Source organism: Pseudophryne corroboree, chromosome 5 (genome assembly GCF_028390025.1).
Source record: "Pseudophryne corroboree isolate aPseCor3 chromosome 5, aPseCor3.hap2, whole genome shotgun sequence".
Classification (NCBI taxonomy): domain Eukaryota; kingdom Metazoa; phylum Chordata; class Amphibia; order Anura; family Myobatrachidae; genus Pseudophryne; species Pseudophryne corroboree.
Window position 1 is genome coordinate 67082289 of NC_086448.1, and position 15171 is coordinate 67097459.

General features: G+C 49.0%; 1 protein-coding gene and 1 long non-coding RNA gene across 9 annotated transcripts in view; one reads left to right on the top strand and one right to left on the bottom strand.

Moving 5' to 3' along the window:
* Positions 1-15171, top strand: part of LOC134927192 (transient receptor potential channel pyrexia-like) — a 513867-nt gene that overhangs the window by 411102 nt on the left and 87594 nt on the right. For all 8 annotated transcript variants that reach the window (XM_063921321.1, XM_063921322.1, XM_063921327.1 and 5 more), the window contains one exon: positions 12026-12144. In XM_063921321.1, coding sequence (XP_063777391.1) covers positions 12026-12144 — 119 coding nt within the window. The remainder of the gene's footprint in view (positions 1-12025; positions 12145-15171) is intronic.
* Positions 1-15171, bottom strand: part of LOC134927194 (uncharacterized) — a 132118-nt gene that overhangs the window by 18255 nt on the left and 98692 nt on the right. The gene's annotated exons all lie outside the window — the stretch shown is intronic.

The following is a 15171-nucleotide window of genomic DNA, read 5'->3' on the forward strand; positions in this document are numbered from 1 at the left end:
TCGCTGGGCGGAAAATCATGTGATAGCACTGTCAGCAGTGTTCATTCCGGGAGTGGACAACTGGGAAGCAGACTTCCTCAGCAGACACGATCTTCACCCGGGGGAGTGGGGACTTCACCCAGAAGTCTTCCACATGATTGTGAACCGTTGGGAAAAACCAAAGGTGGACATGATGGCGTCCCGCCTCAACAAAAAACTGGACAGATATTGCGCCAGGTCAAGGGACCCTCAGGCAATAGCTGTGGACGCTCTGGTAACACCGTGGGTGTACCAGTCAGTATATGTGTTCCCTCCTCTGCCTCTCATACCCAAGGTACTGAGAATCATAAGAAGGAGAGGTGTAAAGACTATACTCGTGGCTCCGGATTGGCCAAGAAGGACTTGGTACCCGGAAATTCAAGAGATGCTCACGGAAGACCCGTGGCCTCTACCTCTAAGAAAGGACCTGCTCCAGCAGGGACCATGTCTGTTCCAAGACTTACCGCGGCTGCGTTTGACGGCATGGCGGTTGAACGCCGGATCCTGAAGGAAAAAGGCATTCCGGATGAAGTTATCCCTACCCTGATCAAAGCCAGGAAGGATGTAACTGTGCAACATTATCACCGTATTTGGCGTAAATATGTTGCGTGGTGTGAGGCCAGGAAGGCCCCTACAGAGGAATTTCAACTGGGTCGATTCCTGCATTTCCTGCAAACAGGACTGTCTATGGGCCTCAAATTAGGGTCCATTAAGGTTCAAATTTCGGCCCTGTCAATATTCTTCCAAAAAGAACTAGCTTCAGTTCCTGAAGTTCAGACGTTTGTCAAGGGGGTACTGCATATACAGCCTCCTTTTGTGCCTCCAGTGGCACCTTGGGATCTCAATGTAGTTTTGGGATTCCTAAAATCACATTGGTTTGAACCACTCACCACTGTGGACTTAAAATATCTCACATGGAAAGTGGTAATGCTGTTAGCCCTGGCTTCAGCCAGGCGTGTATCAGAATTGGCGGCTTTATCCTATAAAAGCCCTTACCTAATTTTTCATACGGACAGGGCAGAATTGAGGACTCGTCCTCAATTTCTCCCTAAGGTGGTTTCAGCATTTCACTTAAACCAGCCTATTGTGGTGCCTGCGGCTACTAGGGACTTGGAGGATTCCAAGTTGCTGGACGTAGTCAGGGCCCTGAAAATATATGTTTCCAGGACGGCTGGAGTCAGAAAATCTGACTCGCTGTTTATCCTGTATGCACCCAACAAGCTGTGTGCCCCTGCTTCTAAGCAGACAATTGCTCGTTGGATTTGTAGTACAATTCAGCTTGCACATTCTGTGGCAGGCCTGCCACAGCCAAAATCTGTAAAAGCCCATTCCACACGGAAAGTGGGCTCATCTTGGGCGGCTGCCCGAGGGGTCTCGGCTTTACAACTTTGCCGAGCAGCTACTTGGTCAGGGGCAAATACGTTTGCAAAATTCTACAAATTTGATACCCTGGCTGAGGAGGACCTGGAGTTCTCTCATTCGGTGCTGCAGAGTCATCCGCACTCTCCCGCCCGTTTGGGAGCTTTGGTATAATCCCCATGGTCCTTTCGGAGTCCCCAGCATCCACTAGGACGTTAGAGAAAATAAGAATTTACTTACCGATAATTCTATTTCTCATAGTCCGTAGTGGATGCTGGGCGCCCATCCCCGTAGTGGATGCTGGGCGCCCATCCCAAGTGCGGATTGTCTGCAATACTTGTACATAGTAATTGTTACAAAAATCGGGTTATTATTGTTGTGAGCCATCTTTTCAGAGGCTCCTCTGTTATCATGCTGTTAACTGGGTTCAAATCACAAGTTGTACGGTGTGATTGGTGTGGCTGGTATGAGTCTTACCCGGGATTCAAAATCCTTCCTTATTGTGTACGCTCGTCCGGGCACAGTATCCTAACTGAGGCTTGGAGGAGGGTCATGGGGGGAGGAGCCAGTGTACACCAGGTAGTCCTAAAGCTTTTACTTTTTGTGCCCAGTCTCCTGCGGAGCCGCTATTCCCCATGGTCCTTTCGGAGTCCCCAGCATCCACTACGGACTATGAGAAATAGAATTATCGGTAAGTAAATTCTTATTATATATATATATATATATATATATATGTATGTGTGTAAATATGTACGCGTGTGTGTATATACAGTATATATATATATATATATATATACACATGCACACATACATATACACAGACACACCCCCCCCCCCCCCCCCCTCACAGAGCGGAGCCGGCAGCGGGGGCGGAGGTGGAGACGGCTCTGGGAGATGAGCTCATCTCAGCGCCGCCTCTCCCTATCTTGTACACAGGTCTCCAGGTCTCGGATCGGCTCGACCCGGGAATCCGTTTACAGAGCCACTGACCCGGTATTCAACCTGAGAATAACACTGCTTATAACCTGGGTTGAATTACCGGGTCAGGGGAAATCCGACATGGCGCTTTCACGCCGCACACTGACCCGTGTCGACCCGGCAATACCGGGTTATTTGTGCGATGTGAAAGGGGTATAATATACTCTGTGCTGCTGGAGGGGAAGGGGATCTGCACCTTCCACTGTATAATTCTTACTCTGTGGTTTCCTTGTGTTTTCCGTTCCTTTTGTCACATCACCCCTGCCATGTGCTGCCCTGTCCTCACTAGATTTGTGGCCTGACAAAATAAACTCACTGAAATCATGTGTGCTGCTGTTACATACTGATACGCTGGACACTGAAATGCACATTTTGTGTATGACATATTATAGCGTACCTGCCTCCTAAGCACAGTACGATACAACAATATAGTTCTCTACAAACCAGTAGAAATCACTGAAGAAAAAATAACACTGATTTTATTGGTTGTGAATTATAGGACATTTGTCATGAACATAGACCCACTCCCTCACACCTTCCTGACTTACACTGTTTGGAGTGGGATCCGGTCTCTAGGTCGACACTCTCTAGGTTGACCACTATTGGTTGACAGTAACTAGGTCAACAGGGTTTCTAGGTCGACATGTTCCAGGTCAAAAGGTCGACGACGACATGAGTTTTTCACAATTTTTTTTTCTCTTTTATAACCTTTTCATACTTAACGATCCCCGCGGACTATGATTGGGAATGGTAACCTGTGCCGAGCGCAGCAGTAGCGGAGCCATGCGAGGGGCACGGTGCACTAATTGGGGTTCCCGGTCACTCTACGAAGAAAACGACACAAAAACCCCGCATGAAAAACTCATGTCGAACTTTTGACCTGTCGACCTAGACCCTGTCGACCTAAAGACCTTGTCGACCTAGAGACCCTGACGACCTAGTTACTGTCGACCAATAGTGGTCGACCTAGACACTGTCGACGTAGTTACTATCTACCTTCCATACCACACCCGTTTGGAGTAATGTTCTTAAAAAGGCGTGAGAGCCCAGTCTGATTTAGTCTGTCAGGATGGAGGTAGGATCTCCAGAGGAATGAGCTGAGGGGTAACTGTCCAGGACAACAGTGTGACATATGCATCACATCTAGGGCTAGTTACCCATCAGCGTAATGACAGATATTTACAAAATGCAGAAAATGCTTCAGCATCATCACAGCAGAGAATGTTGTGAATGTTCCGGGTTAGAAACGCAGCCTGCTCACTAGCAGAGGACGACATGTGTTTCTATGGTGGAATTACATCTGCATATTTGGAATAATTCCGACGTTCTTCTACGTTTATATTACAGAGAGTGTACATTATACATAGGAATGAAGTCATAATTACACGTTCACAAGGGTCACCCATTCACTAAGATTTATAAAAGTCACTTCCGTACATAAATGGGGACCTAAGTATTTCTTAGTATTACATCTGGCGAATTGCGTTACTGGGATCTCCTGTCATGCAGGTGCACTGCTGGCAATGGACTTCTAAGCCTAGGGACCATTGGCTCCCGGTACTAAACAAACATGGGACCTAGGGCCTAATTCACATCTGATCGCAGCAGCAAATTTGTTAGCAGTTGGGCAAAATTCCGAGTTGATCACTAGCTGCATTTGTTCGCAGCGCAGCGATCAGGCTAAAAAACGGCAGTTCTGTGCATGCGTATGCAGCACAATGCGCATGTGCGATGTACGGGCACAACGAATGATGCAGTTTTGCACAGGGTCTAGTGATGCATTTCAGTTGCACTGCTGGCCGCAGAGTGATTGACATGAAGTGGGCGTTTCTGGGTGGCAACTGACCGTTTTCAGGGAGTGTTTGGAAAAACGCAGGTGTGCCAGGGTGAACGCTGGGCGGGTGTGTGACGTCAAATCCGGAACTGAACAGTCTGAAGTGATCGCAAGCGCTGAGTAGGTTTTGAGCTACTCTGAAACTACACAAACATTTTTTGCAGGCGCTCTGCAATAAAAACGTTCGCAGTTCTGCTAAGCTAAAATACACTCCCAGTGGGAGGCGGCATAGCGTTTGCATGGCTGCTAAAAACTGCTAGCAAGCGATCAACTCGGAATGACCCCCCCATGTGTACTGCAGGGGGGGGCAGATGTAACATGTGCAGAGAGAGTTAGATTTGGGTGGGGTGTGTTCAAACTGAAATCTAAATTGCAGTGTAAAAATAAAGCAGCCAGTATTTACCCTGCACAAAAATAACACAATCTGTAAAGACCTATATTTATGTCCCTATTACCGTCATTATGTCCCATTACCCTCAATTATATTTTCCAGTTGGCATTACCCCCACGACCCTGTCCGTACATACCCCTTGAAGAATACCCCACCCCCTACCACATGGCAGTAGTCTCCCCAAATCAATATATCCCCCCCACAACCACAATGGTAATAATTCCCATTGTTGCACTATTCCCCCCACAGCACACTATAGTTTCTCCCCAGTGGCCACAGATACCACCTGAGTGGGTCTCTGGGGGGACAGATCATCAGTCAAGTGGGCTTACGGTCATTAGGTCGACAGCCATTAGGTCGACCACTATTGGTCGACATGGTCATTAGGTCGATATGTACTAGGTCGACATGAAAAAGGTCGACGTGAGTTTTTCACTTTTCTCTGACGTCCTAAGTGGATGCTGGGGACTCCGTCAGGACCATGGGGATTAGCGGCTCCGCAGGAGACAGGGCACAAAACTAAAGCTTTAGGATCAGGTGGTGTGTACTGGCTCCTCCCCCTATGACCCTCCTCCAAGCCTCAGTTAGGTTTTTGTGCCCGTCCGAGCAGGGTGCAATCTAGGTGGCTCTCTTAAGGAGCTGCTTAGAAAAAGTTTTTAGGTTTATTATTTTCAGTGAGTCCTGCTGGCAACAGGCTCACTGCATCGAGGGACTTAGGGGAGAGAAGTTCAACTCACCTGCGTGCAGGATGGATTGGCTTCTTAGGCTACTGGACACCATTAGCTCCAGAGGGAGTCGGAACACAGGTCTCACCCTGGGGTTCGTCCCGGAGCCGCGCCGCCGACCCCCCTTGCAGATGCTGAAGGTCCAGAAACCGGCGGCAGAAGGCTCTTCAGTCTTCTTGAAGGTAGCGCACAGCACTGCAGCTGTGCGCCATTGTTTGTCACACACTTCTCACCAACGGTCACGGAGGGTGCAGGGCGCTGCTGGGGGCGCCCTGGGCAGCAATGTAAATACCTTTTATGGCTAAAAAATACATCACATATAGCCCTTGAGGCTATATGGATGTATTTAACCCCTGCCAGATATTACAAACTACGGGAGAAAAGCCCGCCGGAATAGGGGGCGGGGCTTATTCTCCTCAGCACACAGTGCCATTTTCCTGCTCAGCTCCGCTGTGAGGAAGGCTCCCAGGACTCTCCCCTGCACTGCACTACAGAAACAGGGTAAAACAGAGAGGGGGGGCACTTTTTATGGCAATATTTTATATATTTAAGCTGCTATAAGGATACAACACTTATATAAGGTTGTTCCCATATATATTATAGCGCTTGGGTGTGTGCTGGCAAACTCTCCCTCTGTCTCCCCAAAGGGCTAGTGGGGTCCTGTCTTCGATAAGAGCATTCCCTGTGTGTCTGCCGTGTGTCGGTACGTGTGTGTCGACATGTATGAGGACGATGTTGGTGTGGAGGCAGAGCAGTTGCCGGTAATGGTGATGTCACCCCCCAGGGAGTCGACACCGGAATGGATGGCTTTGTTTATGGAATTACGTGATAATGTCAGCACATTACAAAAATCAGTTGACGACATGAGACGGCCGGAAAACCAGTTGGTACCTGCCCAGGCGTCTCAGACACCGTCAGGGGCTGTAAAACGCCCTTTACCTCAGTCGGTCGACACAGACCCAGACACGGACACTGAATCTAGTGTCGACGGTGAAGAAACAAACGTATTTTCAAGTAGAGCCACACGTTATATGATCACGGCAATGAAGGAGGCTTTGCATATCTCTGATACTGCAAGTACCACAAAAAGGGGTATTATGTGGGGGGTGAAAAAACTACCTGTAGTTTTTCCTGAATCAGAGGAATTGAATGATGTATGTGATGAAGCGTGGGTTAACCCAGATAGAAAAGTGCTAATTTCAAAAAAGTTATTGGCATTATACCCTTTCCCGCCAGAGGTTAGGGCGCGCTGGGAAACACCCCCTAGGGTGGATAAGGCGCTCACACGCTTATCAAAACAAGTGGCGTTACCGTCTCCTGATACGGCCGCCCTCAAGGATCCAGCTGATAGGAGGCTGGAAACTACCCTAAAGAGTATATACACACATACTGGTGTTATACTGCGACCAGCCATCGCCTCAGCCTGGATGTGCAGTGCTGGGGTGGTCTGGTCGGATTCCCTGACTAAAAATATTGATACCCTGGATAGGGACAGTATTTTATTGACTATAGAGCAATTAAAGGATGCTTTTCTTTATATGCGAGATGCTCAGAGGGATATTTGCACTCTGGCATCGAGAGTAAGTGCGATGTCCATATCTGCCAGAAGAAGTTTATGGACGCGACAGTGGTCAGGTGATGCGGATTCCAAACGACATATGGAAGTATTGCCGTATAAAGGGGAGGAATTATTTGGCGTAGGTCTATCGGATCTGGTGGCCACGGCAACTGCCGGAAAATCCACCTTTTTACCTCAGACCCCCTCCCAACAGAAAAAGACACCGTCTTTTCAGCCGCAGTCCTTTCGGTCCTATAAGAACAAGAGGGCAAAAGGACAGTCATATCTGCCCCGGGGCAGAGGAAGGGGTAAGAGAGGGCAGCAAGCAGCCCCTGCCCAGGAACAGAAGCCCTCCCAGGGTTCTGCAAAGCCCTCAGCATGACGCTGGGGCTGTACAAGCGGACTCAGGAGCGGTGGGGGGTCGACTCAGGAATTTCAGCGCACAGTGGGCTTGCTCACAGGTGGACCCTTGGATCCTGCAGGTAGTATCTCAGGGTTACAGGTTGGAATTCGAGAAGTCTCCCCCTCGCCGGTTCCTAAAGTCTGCTTTGCCAACGTCTCCCTCAGACAGGGCGACGGTATTGGAAGCCATTCACAAGCTGTTTTCTCAGCAGGTGATAGTCATGGTACCCCTCCTACAACAGGGAAAGGGGTATTACTCCACGCTATTTGTGGTACCGAAGCCGGACGGCTCGGTAAGACCTATTCTAAATCTGAAATCTTTGAACCTGTACATACAAAAATTCAAGTTCAAGATGGAATCACTCAGAGCAGTGATAGCGAATCTGGAAGAAGGGGACTTTATGGTGTCCCTGGACATAAAGGATGCTTACCTGCATGTCCCAATTTGCCCTTCACATCAAGGGTACCTCAGGTTCGTGGTGCAAAACTGTCATTATCAGTTTCAGACGCTGCCGTTTGGATTGTCCACGGCACCTCGGGTCTTTACCAAGGTAATGGCCGAAATGATGATTCTTCTGCGAAGAAGAGGCGTATTAATTATCCCTTACTTGGACGATCTCCTGATAAGGGCAAGGTCCAGAGAACAGCTGGAGGACGGAGTAGCACTAACCCAAGTAGTGCTGCAACAACACGGGTGGATTCTGAATTTTCCAAAATCTCAGTTGACCCCGACAACACGTCTGCTGTTCCTGGGAATGATTCTGGACACGGTTCAGAAAAAGGTGTTTCTCCCGGAGGAGAAAGCCAAGGAGTTATCCGAACTTGTCAGGAACCTCCTAAAACCAGGAAAAGTGTCTGTGCATCAATGCACAAGAGTCCTGGAAAAGATGGTGGCTTCTTACGAAGCAATTCCATTCGGCAGATTCCACGCACGAACTTTTCAGTGGGATCTGCTGGACAAATGGTCCGGATCGCATCTGCAGATGCATCAGCGGATAACCTTATCGCCACGGACAAGGGTGTCTCTTCTGTGGTGGTTGCAGAGTGCTCATCTGTTAGAGGGCCGCAGATTCGGCATACAGGACTGGGTCCTGGTGACCACGGATGCCAGTCTGAGAGGCTGGGGAGCGGTCACACAGGGAAGAAACTTCCAGGGAGTATGGTCAAGCCTGGAGATGTCTCTTCATATAAATATACTGGAGCTAAGAGCAATTTACAATGCTCTAAGCCTGGCAAAACCCCTGCTTCAGGGTCAGCCGGTGTTGATCCAGTCGGACAACATCACGGCAGTCGCCCACGTAAACAGACAGGGCGGCACAAGAAGCAGGAGAGCAATGGCAGAAGCTGCAAGGATTCTTCGCTGGGCGGAAGATCATGTGATAGCACTGTCAGCAGTGTTCATTCCGGGAGTAGACAACTGGGAAGCAGACTTCCTCAGCAGACACGATCTACACCCGGGAGAGTGGGGACTTCATCCAGAAGTCTTCCACATGATTGTGAACCGTTGGGAAAAACCAAAGGTGGATATGATGGCGTCTCGCCTCAACAAAAAACTGGACAGGTATTGCGCCAGGTCAAGAGACCCTCAGGCAATAGCTGTGGACGCTCTGGTAACACCGTGGGTGTACCAGTCAGTGTATGTGTTTCCTCCTCTGCCTCTCATACCCAAAGTACTGAGAATTATACGGCAAAGGGGAATAAGAACGATACTCGTGGCTCCGGATTGGCCAAGAAGAACTTGGTACCCGGAACTTCAGAAGATGCTCACGGAAAATCCGTGGCCTCTACCTCTAAGACGGGACCTGATTCAGCAGGGACCGTGTCTATTCCAAGACTTACCGCGGCTGCGTTTGACGGCATGGCGGTTGAACGCCGAATTCTAAAGGAAAAAGGCATTCCAGAAGAGGTCATTCCTACACTGGTTAAAGCCAGGAAGGAGGTGACTGCACAACATTATCACCGCATTTGGAGAAAATATGTTGCGTGGTGTGAGGCCAGGAAGGCCCCCACGGAGGAATTTCAACTGGGTCGATTCCTACATTTCCTGCAAACAGGATTGTCTATGGGCCTCAAATTGGGGTCCATTAAGGTTCAAATTTCGGCCCTGTCGATTTTCTTCCATAAAGAATTGGCTTCAGTTCCTGAAGTCCAGACTTTTGTAAAAGGAGTACTACATATACAGCCCCCGGTTGTGCCCCCAGTGGCTCCGTGGGACCTGAATGTAGTTTTGGATTTTCTCAAATCCCATTGGTTTGAGCCACTCAAATCGGTGGATTTGAAATATCTTACATGGAAAGTAACCATGCTACTGGCCCTGGCTTCAGCCAGGAGAGTATCAGAATTGGCGGCTTTATCGTATAAGAGCCCATATCTGATTTTCCATTCGGACAGGGCAGAACTGCGGACGCGTCCTCAGTTTCTGCCTAAGGTGGTGTCAGCGTTTCACCTGAACCAGCCTATTGTGGTGCCTGCGGCTACTAGCGATTTGGAAGATTCCAAGTTGCTGGACGTTGTCAGGGCATTGAAAATATACATTTCAAGGACGGCTGAAGTCAGAAAATCTGACTCGCTGTTTATACTGTATGCACCCAACAAGCTGGGTGCTCCTGCTTCTAAGTAGACGATTGCTCGTTGGATTTGTAGCACAATTCAACTTGCACATTCTGTGGCAGGCCTGCCACAGCCTAAATCTGTCAAGGCCCATTCCACAAGGAAGGTGGGCTCATCCTGGGCGGCTGCCCGAGGGGTCTCGGCATTACAACTCTGCCGAGCAGCTACGTGGTCGGGGGAGAACACGTTTGTAAAATTCTACAAATTTGATACCCTGGCTAAAGAGGACCTGGAGTTCTCTCATTCGGTGCTGCAGAGTCATCCGCACTCTCCCGCCCGTTTGGGAGCTTTGGTATAATCCCCATGGTCCTGACGGAGTCCCCAGCATCCACTTAGGACGTCAGAGAAAATAAGATTTTACTTACCGATAAATCTATTTCTCGTAGTCCGTAGTGGATGCTGGGCGCCCATCCCAAGTGCGGATTGTCTGCAATACTTGTACATAGTTATTGTTACAAAAAAATCGGGTTGTTATTTGTTGTGAGCCGTCTGTTCAGAGGCTCCTACGTTTGTCATACTGTTAACTGGGTTTAGATCACAAGTTATACGGTGTGATTGGTGTGGCTGGTATGAGTCTTACCCGGGATTCAAAATCCTTCCTTATTATGTACGCTCGTCCGGGCACAGTATCCTAACTGAGGCTTGGAGGAGGGTCATAGGGGGAGGAGCCAGTACACACCACCTGATCCTAAAGCTTTAGTTTTGTGCCCTGTCTCCTGCGGAGCCGCTAATCCCCATGGTCCTGACGGAGTCCCCAGCATCCACTACGGACTACGAGAAATAGATTTATCGGTAAGTAAAATCTTATTTTTTCCCATCTGTTTGAACTTTGTCATACTTTACGATCCACGTGGACTATGTTTGGGAATAGTAACCTGTGCCGAACGCAGCGAGGCACCTTGCCCGAAGCAAGAAAACAACACCAAAAAAAGTTTAAAAAACTCATGTTGACCTTTCTCCATGTCGACCTAGTGACCATGTCGACTTAATGCATGTCGACCAATAGTGGTCGACCTAATGACTGTCAACCTAAGTCCTGTCAACCTAATGACCCATACCCAGTCAAGTGCTCATCTTTGTATTTAAATCTAATTTTACTACCTGGATCATGCACTCCATAATGTCGTTTGCAAGGCATTCTGGAGCACACGTGATCTCGGCAATCACATACTGCTGGCAGGCCGAATGGGCAGGAAGAACTTTGTTCTGCACATGTACCACGGACTTCAGGAGATGTCAGGAGATTAGTGAGGGCAGGGCTGCATGTGACAGGGACAGTGTATGGAGTCAGGGAGTATGGAGGCCAGAAGGAAGTCACAGAATGAACGTGAGACAGCAGAAGTACCAGGGTTGATGCTAGATTCAAGTGGCCTAAGGGACCTTTTATGTCAGGGGGAGGAGCCACGACACAAGGGGAGGAGCTAGGTCAGCGGGATAGTTCCTCTACTATCCACGCCACCAACTATTACCTTTAGTAATCGCTCGCCACCGAGCCCAAAGCATGGCGAGCGAAGCGAGCCTGCGAGGGTACTTTTCGGGTACCCTTTTCGGCCATAGCTCCTCCCCCTGGTGACGTGTCTCCTCCCCTAGTGACGTCAGAAGGTCCCTTCTCCCACTCCGATTTAGAACCAACCGAAGTACCAGGGCCCCCAAACAGAATGGAGGTAATGCTGGGCTAGGCTCCTACCAGATTGCTACAGAATGATTATGGTGTCAAATGCACTATTAAGTGAAATCCAGTGCATACATCTACCGTAGCTTAATAAATAACCGACAGGGTAAAAAGAGCGCTTCACCTGCGTAAACTATTGATGCCTATCGTCCTGTCCAGGCAGCTCCATCCAGAATTAGACATCTTCCCTAATATTATCATTACAGCAAACTTGCAAATCATTCTCCTGGCCAGCAAACCTAAAATGTTACGGCTGACGTTTCTAGCCAAGCGTAAAATTACCTTTAGTATTCAATAGTAAAATGTCATTTTGGTCTCTAATGCATCATAAATGGACACGTGCATTTCCAACTGCGTTTCTGAGGAAATGTAACAACTAACCAGAGGCCGTGTATTAATAATGTGTCATTGGGTTGAATGTGCTCCAATTCCTCATGCCTGGTGCTTTGTGTAATGTTTATTTGGCTTTCTCCCTCAGTCTTCTTGGCCCTTTCATTGTGATGCTGGGAAAGATTGTTACCGACTTGCTCAAATTCATGTTTCTATATGGAGAATTCTACATCCCTTACGCCTGTGCATTCTGGATCATTTTCGGAGGTAAAGTGTGAATGCATTATTTTGGGAACTTTATATATTCCACATTATGGGGGTCATTCCGAGTTGATCGTGTGTAGCAACTTTTTGCTGCTCGTGCAATCAACCTGACGCCGCCTATGGGGGAGTGTATTTTAGCCTAGCAGGGCTACGATCGCTTGTGCAGCCCTGCTATGCTAAAAAAGTTTCAAGTAAAACAAGACCAGCCCTGCAGCTACTAACCCGGTGCGACGGATCCAGCGATGAAGGTCCCGGCTGTGACGTCAGACATCCACCCTCCAAACGCCTGGATCCACCTGCGTTGGACTCACCACACCTGGAAAACGGTGAGTATCCGCCCCGGAACGCCTCCCGCCTGTCTGTCTTCTTGCGATCACCACTGCGATCACTTTTCTCGCTGGCGGCGTTGTGACGGTCGCCGGGCAACGATGCGCGTGCGCAATACGTCTGCCGCGCATGCGCATTTCCGACCCATTCGCACCGCAGCGTACGAACCGTTCGGAATGACCCCCCATGTGCAACATATAGTGGTGAATAAAGTTTGCAAAAGAGAGAACAACTATATAATACATATTATCTGGGTGAGAAAGCTTACTAAGCTCAATAGTACTAAGCCCCTCACTAAGTGCCCCTTCTGACATGGGAAGGGGGGCAGCAGTCTGCATCGTCTTACCTGTAAAGGTAGCGGCTGGTAAAACACTGGGAGAGTGGCATCACACTAGGATGTCACAGTCTGGCACCACACTCCCAAAAGGAGAACACACCGCTTACCCCTCCACCATACATGACAAGACGTGGGATGGAAGGAGACGGATGGAAAGGGAGAGGGTCGCAGCTTAGGGCACACAGGGAGCACGCGCTGGCCAAGTCTATAACTAATCTGACATAATGCAGAGTGAGACCGATTCCAGTTTTTGCAGCGTAAGTTTTGTAAAATCAGTGTACGTGCCCATTTCAATGTCTACTCAGTGCTGTACATCAGTCATACATAAAAGCAAAAAACACAGTGAAAATGAGGTATATAAGTACATAGCATGAATGCAGAATATTACAGTGACAGACAGGGAGGCATGTGTACAGGGGCATGGGGTAGGGCAACTCATTGTAAATGATAAAAGCAGGCAATGGGGATTAGCGGGGGGCACAACACCTCGTAATGATCCCGTACCCATTGTATGGATTGAGGAACAGTTTCAGAATCGCTGCAGGGTACAAGGAGACAAAGACAGAGGGCGCTGGTGAGACGGAGAGTGCTAGGTGGAGAATAAGAGGGTATTAGGGCCCTGCTGAGAACTTACATACTGAAAGGCTAGGGTGAACTGGGAAGGAGATGAGGTGGAGGCTGGAGGCATGAGTGAGGAGCTGACTGTATTACTCTAGAACAGTGTTTTTCAACCACCGTGCCGTGGTACACTAGTGTGCCCTGAGCAGTCTCCAGGTGTGCCGCCATAGAAGCACAGCCAGGCCCGTCAGCGTTTTGCTGCTACTGAGGCCCTGGAACAATCAATACTGGTGGGTTTAGTGGTTGCAGAACCAGTTCTAATTTTGGGCCCGGGCAGTGTTGGGCTCTTCTGGCTTTCTCAGATGTGGCTCAGGCATTACCTATGGAGAAGCTGTGACATGACCTCCTAGGACACGCAACTGCACCATGCATCTCCATTATATTTGAGTGTGCCTTGGCAATATTTAGATCTTGTTCAGTGTGCCGTGAGTTGTAAAAGGTTGAAAATCTCCGCTCTAGAATATACATCTCGCACTGTTTCACTATTTTGAAGTATTTAGGACAATAACATTACACCTGTTAGAAGTAGCATTGTTGAATGTCAGCCTCAGTACATAAGATTCAGGAGAACAGAATTCTCATAGTCTGGGGAATTACATTTACATACAGTACAACCCCTGGGGGGATATTTAATAAAGGGCCATTTTGTCCGATTTGCCTTTATGGGTTTTCTCTGACGTCCTAGTGGATGCTGGGTACTCCGTAAGGACCATGGGGAATAGACAGGCTCCGCAGGAGACTGGGCACTCTAAAAGAAAGACTAGGTACTATCTGGTGTGCACTGGCTCCTCCCTCTATGCCCCTCCTCCAGACCTCAGTTAGAATCTGTGCCCGGCTCGAGCTGGTTGCACACTAGGGGCTCTCCTGAGCTTCTAGTAAAGAAAGTATTTGTTAGGTTTTTTATTTTCAGTGAGATCTGCTGGCAACAGACTCACTGCTACGAGGGACTTAGGGGAGAGAAGCGAACCTACCTGCTTGAAGCTAGCTTGGGCTTCTAGGCTACTGGACACCAATAGCTCCAGAGGGATCGAACACAGGCCCAGCCTCGGTCGTCCGGTCCCGGAGCCGCGCCGCCGTCCCCCTTGCAGAGCCAGAAGCAAGAAGAACATCCTGGAAATCGGTGGCTGAAGACTCCGGTCTTCATTAAGGTAGCGCACAGCACTGCAGCTGTGCGCCATTGCTCCCTATGCACACCACATACTCCGGTCACTGATGGGTGCAGGGCGCTGGGGGGGGGGGGGGGGCGCCCTGGGCTGCAATTAGAGTACCTTACATTGGCAAACAGCACATAATATAGTCTAAAAAACTATATATGTGCAAAAATCCCCTGCCATAATATTAATATAAGAGCGGGAGAAGTCCGCCGTGAAGGGGGCGGGGCTATCTCCCTCAGCACACTGGCGCCATTTTCTCTTCACAGCTCCGCTGGAAGACAGCTCCCCAGGCTCTCCCCTGCAGTTTCCAGGCTCAAAGGGTAAAAAAGAGAGGGGGGGGCACTAAATTTAGGCGCAAACTGTACATGTAAAGCAGCTATAGGGAAAAATCACTTTGTGTTAGTGTAAATCCCTGATTATATAGCGCTGTGGTGTGTGCTGGCATACTCTCTCTCTGTCTCCCCAAAGGACTTTGTGGGGTCCTGTCCTCAGTCAGAGCATTCCCTGTGTGTGTGCGGTGTGTCGGTACGGCTGTGTCGACATGTTTGATGAGGAGGCTTATGTGGAGGTGGAGCAGGTGCCGATAAGTGTGAT